The 11,191-nt window shown below is 30.5% G+C and overlaps 1 protein-coding gene across 1 annotated transcript; it reads right to left on the reverse strand.

Annotated features, from left to right (window-relative positions):
• Positions 1-464: 464 nt before the first annotated feature.
• On the reverse strand, positions 465-10,970 carry LOC139509154 (breast cancer anti-estrogen resistance protein 1-like). The gene is made up of 2 exons (XM_071296094.1): positions 10,611-10,970; positions 465-1,141 (listed from the first exon to the last, which is right to left on the reverse strand). The coding sequence occupies exons 1-2, from the start codon at positions 10,677-10,679 to the stop codon at positions 869-871; spliced, it is 342 nt and encodes a 113-aa protein (XP_071152195.1). The 5' UTR covers positions 10,680-10,970; the 3' UTR covers positions 465-868.
• Between the last annotated feature and the right edge of the window lie 221 nt (positions 10,971-11,191).

An 11,191-nucleotide genomic window follows, 5' to 3' on the forward strand; every position in this document is an offset into this window, starting at 1 on the left:
ACTTTAGTTTTCAATGTACATAAAGGAATTCAATAAGTGATGAAAATAATTTTAATAATGTTATTTGTTTTCTCTCTCAACCTTTGATCACTGTAACTGTTGTGTTACACGGCTATAGAAAGATGGCAGAGACCACATGAAATGAACATCTTTTCCTCCAGGAAACTAACATCAAAGCTAAGATGATTATGTAAATTACATAAGATACTGAAATTCCACATTAATTAATGTGTAAATTGTGCAATCATGCAATAACTTCTAGTTTACAGCTGGATTTTCCATTTTTATATCATTTATATCATTTTGCCTGTAGTTGTTTAACATTTTTGTGTTTTTCTTTGTTAAATTGGCTTTACTTATAAATACATGAAATATCAAGTAAAAATATTGACTTTTCATATTTCTTTTTCAATAGGTTTTTGTTATGGCTATCTGTTAATGTTGTTCATTCTTTTTATAAAGAACATCTGTACAACATGGTGTACACAATTTTTCATTTCAATATATATTTCAACAATTTTTAAATATTTTGTGTTGTTGCAGGGTGGCAAATCTGTTATTGTTAATCATCTTCCCACACCTGCATTTAAAATATATTTGTACTCATGCATGTACATGTATTACGCAATGTTCCCCTCTGCTGCATTCTGATGTAATTTTGTATCAATGTTATTCAGATAACTCCATTTATCTATCATTCCATTTTTCCTTATCAAATTAAAAGTCTGTATCTTTTTGCTTTTATTTCAAATACATATTTTTAGTTGCTCAAAGATTTCCTTTGTTTGAAATATATAATTGATTCACTTATCAAAAGCATTTGAACGGTTTGTGCATTTGCTTTTTTTTAGTTTGTCTTCTATATGTATTATAGTGTTACCTTGTTTGGTGTAACGTCCCAGCTTCGTCTATTTAGCTGTTTCTGTGTCATGGGAGACTGGTAGTCTGATTCCTGCATCCCTGTCAGAAGTTGCAGTCTGTTCCCTGGAGCAATTCCTTGTTTTCCTCTGTAGGAGCACAGCCACCAGCCCTCCAGACCACCTGTGTCCTGCTCAATAACAGACAAAACATCTCCTCGTCTGAAGGCAAGTTCATCTGGGGTTTCTGCTTTGTTGTCATAGACAGCTTTAGCAAGTATTGTCTGAAATTGCAAAATAGTCAATATTATTTCAAATAATAGGATTTAACTTACAACATAATGCTAGCATGCATTACATAATTATATAATAAAGTTGATATCAATATGCAGTTGCATGTTTTATGATTTTGTAGCTATAATTAAATGAAAGTGTCACTCACCATGATCAATTTAATCCTATTACCAAACTATTTTATATGCAAAGGCAAAACCACAGCAATATTCTACTGCAACATATTTTTGTGATATGATTTATCATGGATGGAAGTATTATGGTAACCTCTGTTGTCAGTTTGTTTTTGCTACAGATTTGTTTTCTAGTTAGCTTCTCTTGTCTTGGAAAAGGGGGAGTGTAGGGAGAGAGTTAGGACTGGGGAGGTTAAAGGATAAGCACAGTGTTTCTAGTCTACTCTGGCTTTGAGAGTGGGGTGTAGGTAAAGATTATGGCTAGGGAGGTTCAATGGATAAGTGCATTCTTCTTATTTGTAACCATTGGTTGACCTTAAAGCACAGTTGCAATCATAAATCTTTTTAGTTTATCTGTGTGAATATATTAACCCATCTGGAAAATAATTCAACCCTCAAAATGTCTACTTTCCCATCTGCTCAGTATTAAACATGTTAATTGAACAATTGTAACTTCAAAATGGATATAGGTTTAAATTTGATGAGCAGGCAATTAACATCATCTGCTTTTCTACATCCCAAATAATTCCCTGTACTTTAGAATTTAGAAACTCTGCCAACTTAAACACATAAAAGATGTAATTTTAGCTTCTTTTCCTTTTTTACCTAACTTCAAAACAGATAGCATTGAAGTAGATTTTGTAATTTAATGTATCTTATTTTTTATGTTACAGAAATATCTTCTTACAGAAGTTTGAAATATTTTGTACCTTGTTTATCTTTTGACATGAATAAACAATTGAATACATTTCTTTGAGATATCCATTTCTAATTTTGATTTCCCTTTTTTAATTGACAGCAGGGAATGTAATAGAAAGATAATTTTGGGCAAGCCTCTTACATATATTGAATACTTTCATTAATTGTAAATACTATAAATAACACACAATTTTTATGTTTTTATGACATAGTTATAAAAAGATGACACAACAGATTAATAAATCAAACATTAAAATGACACTTAGTAATAATGTCATTAAAACTGTGCTATAAGAACATGATAAGCATGTGGAAAGGCCTGTCCCAACCAGTCGTGTTTAATATATAAAGTGTAGTCAATATTTGAAAAAAAGTTATCAAGTATTTGTTGTTGGCAAACTTAAATATTAAACAAAATATAAAATATTTCCCTATATTTGACAATAGCTTTGGAATAACATAACAGAAAATCCATAAAAGGTAAACAGACTTTCAGTCTATCAACATTTGTAAAAAGGGGAAAGTGAATGGTTCCTGGCATACTTTTAGTTATTGCATTATGTAAAAATTCCATATTTTTTTTATGATTGAAGACCTTTTTCTGTGAAACAAAAAATATATATTGACACTCAAACATGACTGGGTGTATCTAATATAAAAAAAAGTTTTTATTACTACAATTCCCCAACTATAAGTTGTTAAAGGCTGACTAACATATGATTATTTATTATAACAATGTTCTCAACATATTTATTAGCCATGTATCTATCATGTCTTTTTTTTAAAAATAAATCAGAATTATGCAAATGTTTCGTCAGTGTTTAAAAAGACAGAACACACAAATTTGACATGGAAGAACTGAATATCTTGCATCACAAATTTCTAATGTTCTCAAAACTGAATAAATCAACTAGTGTTTGCATGTTTTCAGTTCATGGCCAAACAATTTGATATTTATATTAGATAAGTATATATATATTGAGAACCTTTAAAGTAAATAAAACATTTAACTGTCCTTGATAACTGTCCTGGACAGAGGACTTGGGTTAAACTAGGACACACATTCCACAATAAACCATCAAGACAGCATCTTCTCAAGATTAAAATTGAGAACAAATTATCCAACTAAATTTTAATTTCAGATATAAACATTCTCAAATAAAACAAAGTTTAACCCTAAAATCTTTTTCTTCAAATTGTGTAGATTTTGTTATACTTAACTATTAACACAAATATTAGTGAAGAATTTGAGTCTACCTTCTTTGAAGGATAATAATAAAACTTCCAGAAAGACCTTACCAAATTCTTTCTTGCAAATGTACAATTCCAGCTACATTTCATCAATACTCATTAAAACTGACCTTTCCATCCCATATGGTCATTATGACCCACGGAGATCAAAGTATTAATATGGAATCCATACAGTTACCTAATGGGTCACTTTCACTGACAATACAGCTTCAATGTTCTAAATCCCTAGGGAGTCTTTATTAATACTACAGAACAAACAGATTAACCTTATCTGTTCTGATGTCTATGTTAGACAGTCTCTTAGAGATTTCTCTAATATCATAACATAAATTTCATGCATTATTCAAATGATAACTTTCAAATCCATGCATGATATACTGATTGTATCAAAATTGATAATCAGCCTTTAAAATTACTGTAAACCAACTTATTTTCACCTATGCCTTATTTCACATAAAACACTTACTAGCCAATTTGAATTTTTGTGATTCCCAAATTTACTTTTATGTAGCAAAGTAAGGAAAAATCCAAGTTTTACATTTTCGCAACAATTTATATTTGTAATATTTTTTACTTGCAAGTCACAAAAATTAGTTGGTTTAGAGTAAGCTAAAAACTGCAGTGCCGGATCCAGCCATTTAAAAAAGGGGGTTCCCAACCCAGGACTAAGGAGGGGTTCCAACTATATGTTCCCATTCAAATGCATTGGTCGGCAAAAAAAAGGGGGGTTTCAACCCACGGAACCCCCCCCCCCCCCCCCCCCCCCCTTGGATCCGCCAATGAACTGATGGAAAATGTATTCTCATGTTTACCTTCTTTGGTTGTTAATAAAATGTGGAATCATTCAAACTCCAAAAACGTTTTTCTACCCTCAGGCATAGATGATTGACCTTAGTTAGATTTGGCACACTTTGGGAGTACTTTGGTTTTCAACACTCATGCAATATTATCTTTTATTGGACAAAGTTTCTGAGAGACAACATGACATCTGATGGAACTCCAACTCTTTAGTCAGACTTAATTCAATCAATCTATAAAACAGTCATAGATCAATCAAAGATGTACATACTTTTTCCTACAAGCATAGAACACCTGACGTCTGACAAGATACAGCCGAAGACCATCTTCATCATAAATTTCTGCACAGCAGCTGTCTTTATCATCGTTACAGATAAATATTTATTTTTATATAATCATTACTGGTGCTTCCTGTGAGCTGGTTATGTTCCTAAATTAATGACAAATCATAAAGCGGTACCACACTCCTGCACCCACCATCTTGAGGAGTTTAGATAAACGTTTTATTTTCTTCCCCAGCAGGTCCCAACCTCTGATCTTTGTAAATCATATTGTTTATCTATAAATATCTATGTTTCATTCATAAAATCTATGAATCAACTTGGATTGATTTTTTTACTGATAAAAAAGTAAGCTTATTCATAAAACGAATGCTTGTTTTCAGGTCAGTGTAAAAATATTACATCAAATCTTCTATAGAAGCAATAATTAAAGGATGAGTTCATAAAGTGTCTTGAGATAACTTACTCATACAATCTTTCAGACTGATAGATATATAGTATTTACATTTATTTTTCACTGTTACAAAATAATCAAAACAGTAGCTAAAGGATTTATCCGAATTCAAAAATTCTTATATCTCAATTTCTGACAGTCAAACTTTGAAAAGAGAGCAACTTGAGAGAGAGAAAATAAATAAACAATACATGAAAGACAAATTTATTATCTTTAAATCCTGATATAAGCACAAATTGAAAACTAAAACAAAAATTAAATGGAAAACATAAAGATACGTTATTGAAATTGTTTATCCTTAACAAAAAACATCTGACTACTTTTGTCATCATAAGAAGCAGTCTAAAGTAATTAATTTGCAAGCTACTGAAGTACCTACACACCATATGGCTGGGCCCCAGGGGCAAGGATTTTAATAAGAAGTACATCTTAAGGTGTTAAATGTATTACACACCACAGACAAAGTAATTAAATAATATTTATCATATGGGGGATCACTTGGATAAATATTAAATAAGATGCCTTTCAAATTTGTTTTTCATCTCTTCACACATTTCTGGAGCTTAGCTATAAAAGGTACTGTGCCCAGTGGGTTTGCAGGAGGTGTCAAAACTGTAGACAAACAAAGTATTTTCTATAATGCTCCAAATATGTATCGACTTCTGACATTCAATATTTTCAATCTAAAAAAACATAAATGAGTTAGGTCAAATAGCCATATGTTTAATATTATGTGCATCTAGCACACAAAACTGGTACCACTATAAATATTGCAGTATTAGCTTTAGTTTAAATGGAAATTGTATGCTGTCTTATATGTAAAATCCAAATAGTGTGAAATTTTAGAAAAGTTGATGAGTAAAAGAAAATTATGACAAATGTACCCTTGCCTTGTAAATTTGATCTTTGTAGAATATCTAAATCAGAGCCAAGAAAATTAAAATTGTCCAAAATATGTCTGCCTCTGGAAATTAAAAGAATAAACTCTTTTGAATAAAACTCTTCTTAAGTCAAAGAAGCACCATTTTGTATACACTCAGAAAAGCCTGATGCTTATCATTTTGAACTAATTTCCTTATAAATGGCTTATTATAATAGCTAAAGATAAACAGTTCAAGATATTCATACTTAATAATGTTCAGTGATTCTACTATTATACAGATAAACATCTCAAAGCTATATCCTTGCATAAAACAGACTCAAAAGCCTAATGAAACAGCCATTTATTTCTTCAAATGAATGAAAAAATATATTTAGTGCTAATTGTTTTCAATTTGCCTTGTTTCTATTGCCAGTGATTTAGTAGATAACTATCTGGAGGGATCTAGAGATGGAAATCAACCATAAAAACAGATACAAGACATGACTCTATATACATCATCAGATGGTTAGCCAATCAAACGCACCATTAATGAAGAGACAGTTTGTGCCAAAAACCCTACAATATTCATCATCAAATAGAATGGAAATCAAGTACACCATATCTCATACCAGGTACATATTCTTTCAAACCAACATCAACGTTTTGAGGGATAGAGCAAAAGGTTCTCTAGTAAAGTGTCTATCAGTTTTCAAGAAAACTGCTTAGTAAGCACAAATGACAAGAACTAACCATATATCTTATCAGTTGATATTCCCACATTATGAAACTTGGATGAAAATGGCAGAATATCAAATATAATTTTTGTGTCATCATAATATTAATCTCCACAAATTACTACCCAGCGTTGTTATATCAACTGACAACTAACTTGTTAAGACAAAATTTAAATTATATCCATCAAAGTAGAAAAAAAGACATGTATATAAATCTGCACCTTTATATCCAAATATCATATTAGTCCAAACAACACTATGTAGTGTGCATGAATACATTAGGACACCTAGAGGTCAAGATATAGTTTGCAACATTAGACAAGTGATTAAATTAGAGGTCTAGCTCTAAATTGTCCTAAGGTTTAGTCTGTATTCTTTCTTTTTCTTCATATGCACTAAACCTTAGCCCGTAAATAGGTCTTACTTCTTTGGTTGTTTTTGTTACTTTTAAAGACGCCACTGAAGGCTAAATTGTTTATGCAACAGTTCAATTAAAATTTTAATCAGAAACAAAACAAACGATACAAAATATTTTGATCAAAGATCTAACAACATTATCTTTTAAAGAAATCTTATCTCAGGTGCAAAGTCTGAGCAAAAGGGTTTATTTCGTAACTTTTACAACTCATTACCCCAATACAAATGTATCAGAAAGATCTCAAACCAACCGCAAAAACCTATTTATAATCAGCTAGTCTGTTTAAAGTTCATTCACAGAAAATTTAAAGCCAATGATAAAACACTGTCACAGAAAAAAGAAAACTTTGTCACATTCTATTGTTTTTAAAGAATAGCCCATGGTGAAAAGATTATCATGTCAGTCACCAAGAGACACACACTAGTGATAATCAGAGCGTTTACTTCTAATACTAAGGACATTTTATGTTAACATAGCAAATTTTATGCTTAAAAAAGATGTGGATACAAACAATACAACTGCTGGTACTTCAAAAAAGTAAATTCTTCATTTAAGATATGGTTATATCTAATCTGTGTTTAACCTGGCTACTATTGTACTCAAAATTTGTACTATTGTATGCGATATATTGATGAGACCTTTGTTCTGTGTGAGGTTTATTATATATGTCTGTAAGTCCTTAAGTTACTGTGACTTTATTGTTCTGGTTTGGAAAGCAGCCACAAGTGCCTTTAATTAACTTGAGTAGAAAACAATAAGGTATATAGATACATCTTGTCATGTTAATGTCGGAAGAGTTCAGACAAAATACTGTCATCCAAATGCAATGATTCACCAGATAATGTGTACAACAATGTTTACATCTGCTCCAGGAATATTTCTTAAGGCCTGTGACTCATTTCTTTCTTTCATTTAATAATTCTTGGTCTCAAAACTGTTTAAACCTCTTTGAAAATACATGATAAATTAATAGTAAAAATTGAATTTTATTCGATTTTAGAATGAGGTGATAAAGAGTTCAATCCTCTCTGTTATTTTATAGTGCCTGTAAGAATGACAAACAAAGTTCTTTATAAGTTAAGATACTCATTGTGTAGTTTCAAACTTATTCTTAAGAGGGGGACAACAATTATAGAAAATAAATATTTCAATATCATGTTCAAATGTTATATATTATTTGTTTGTTTACGTATGATCCTATGTCAACTCTACGTCACACATTTGTTGATACAAATTGGTCACTCTCAAGTGCACTTGTCACAAACAAACCAACTGCCCCTTGGTCAAGTAAGACCTAATAAAATATTGATCTTCGTTAATTATCTTTTTATTAACCCCAAAATCAAAAGTTAATTGGTTCAATAAGTAAATGTACACAGGTATGTTTGTCCAGGTGAGAAACAGTGGTAGTAAATACACACGATACCGATGTTAAGTGACGTAAAAATTTAGTTTGGAAGTATAAATCATTTCATGTCACCTCAAGACATAAGTTATTTACATAGGTAAAGGTAAACCACCTATCTATCTTGAGTAGCCAGAACTTATAGCCTTGCCGAAACTTATAAAATATCCCCCACTAGTAGGCCACTACTATTGTCCCTTTAACTCGGTCAGGTCAATACCACCAGGGTAATACCACGGGTGTCTGGAAACTTAAGAGTTTGCAATAGGGTAACGAACACCTAAGTGCTTCTATATTTAGGTTCATGTTTAGAAATTCAATCTTTTTGACATCTTTTCATGCATATTAAAATTCACTATGACATTTCAATGTTACACGAATCATGCATCGATAAATGTATTACGTAAAGAGTGACACCTTTCCTTTAGTGGTAAACCAAGATGTGCCTTTGTGAGCACTTAACTTAGCAAGGGTTTGGTTTTCAAATGAATCAGTCTATTTTGTATAAATTATGTCTGGTCTTAACTGATTAGAATTTATTTTTAATGCTTTAAAATTTTGATAACTGTTAGAAAAAAATAAATTTATCACACCTAACAACCAACATCCTATCTGACTTTTCAGTCTTAAAATATAGATTATCTTCATCATGCCTTTTCAGCTTCCTTTACAGCATAGCCCACAATATTAAACACGCTTCATCGAGGACTTCAGTATAAAATCTCTATTGGTGTGGGTTAAATAAGCTACTCCTTGATAAAGAAATTCATACATAGTAAATTTTCCTTAATGCATTTGCTAGTTTTCACAAAAATACTTAAGCTGTGGTTTTTGGGTCCATCACCAAAAAAGATTTTTGGATTAACAACTTATATAATGTATTTTGTGATGGAAATAGACCACTGTAGAGAAATGGGACCAAATATCTCAAAGCCAAGAGTTCAGATGATTGATATATCATTTGTTTCAAATCCTGAAGTAAAAAATGTCAAGTATTTTAACGATATGCAAGTACTTTCAGAAATTGCCATGTCATAACACCATGCTGTGCATAGTACAAGGACATTAAATGCAAGTAAGATTAGTTAGTATAAACCCACCACAAAAATACCAAAAATATTTTCTAATACTTTTTACTTTAAATAATCTTTTTCAGTCATTATAAGTACCATTAAACAGTTTGGCAAGATGAAATGTACATAAATCTTCATAAATTGATTATAGCAGATTATGGCAGATTATAAAATATTCATAATGAACCTAATCATTAACAAAGTTTAAGTACGTTATTAATCAGGTGTTATTGAAACAAGGTCATCTGCTTATGTCACAAATAACATTCAAAATTCTCTTTCAAGACAGCCTTGAAATTAGTAAGTCATACGGATAATACGTTTGTACCAGAAAAACAAGGATAGTGTCTAGTATGGTCATGTCTATCTAGTCCACTGTCAAGTAAGGTTATGTCTATCGATCATGGTTTGAAAATATGTGTAAAAACGCCTTACTTCATTACAAGTATGTATAGAAATGTTTACAAAAAATGTATTACATACAATTTTAACACTACACTTTGGTTAACACCCTACACTTATTAATGCTAACAAGGTGTTACAACATTATTACAACAGAAAAATATTTTAAGCATAACATTTTAAGTAACTTTTTTGGTTAATATTCAAAATTATGAATTCATGATTAAAAGCTACATGAAAAACTGTAATTTTCCAAGATGCTATGCCAGTGCAATTTTTTTTTTTAATCTTTTTTTCAAAACTGTTTTTAGATTGAGAATTAAAAAAGAAAATTTACATGTTTTATATTACCTATAAAAGTACTATAGTATTTTGTTTACTAATCTTGTCTCTAATAGGACAGTACATGTAGAAGGAAGTGGGTCATATAACATTTTCATAGTATTTTGGCTCACCTTAAATTTCTCACCAATTATAGAGGTAGCTTTAAATTATATATACCAGAGAATATATCAGTAATTATGTAACTAGATATATTGACCACAGAAGAAATTACCTAAGACTGAGCAATTTTTCCAAATTTACCTCAGTTCATAAAATAAAATCACCATTTCCAATAATATTCCTAGGTCTGTTTAAGGTCAGTTCACTGATATGCTCTTTTAAATATATAACTTTTTTATTCTTTTTTTAAACCAAAAAAGTTTTTGTTTTTAAACCAGAGTTTAATATTGCGAATGTGAAAATTTTCCCCTGCCTATCATTGTAATATTTATGAACATGTCCTTAACTTGTCTGTCAGTGACAAAGACAAGTTTCTCCATATTTATCACAAATACCCAAAAAATATTATGAAAATTTTGTCACCAAAAGAGTGAAAAGATGTTTGATCAAATAGCGATTACAAACCTGCATGTTGACAGTTTCTCCTTGTTGAAGAATTTGACTTGGACTATGAGATCTGCACCTGTCCTTCATATTATAACATTATATAATGTACAAATTCAATTTTTCCACACCGTCACTTCAAATATTTTGATTTGTTTATATTGTAATGTTTATTTTATCCAGGTATTTAACCCAAATTATATATCCAGTATAGAAGAAAAATTCTCAAATAAATCACTTTCAGAACATTACACTAAACATTCAATCATAACAAATTCACGTTGATAATTAGTTTCAAAAGTCAAATAATTAATAATCCAAAATTAAAATCCATTTCACGGAGAAAACATTTGACCACCTCCTCTTCCCAATATCATATAAATATAAGTGATCATATTGCACTGTCTACCTTAGTTAAAGAGCCAACAAAATAATTTAACATGTGAGTGACTAACAACACAGATCTATAAATAGAACAGCCTACACATACACTGTACTATACAACACTTAACATTTCATATTAATGATCGATAGAAATTAAAATCTTTAAAATAGGAGAAAAAAATTGAAGTACAAACAAATTGACTTTAATAAGTAGATCA

Source organism: Mytilus edulis, unplaced genomic scaffold (assembly GCF_963676685.1).
Source record: "Mytilus edulis unplaced genomic scaffold, xbMytEdul2.2 SCAFFOLD_1038, whole genome shotgun sequence".
NCBI classification, from domain to species: Eukaryota; Metazoa; Mollusca; class Bivalvia; order Mytilida; family Mytilidae; genus Mytilus; species Mytilus edulis.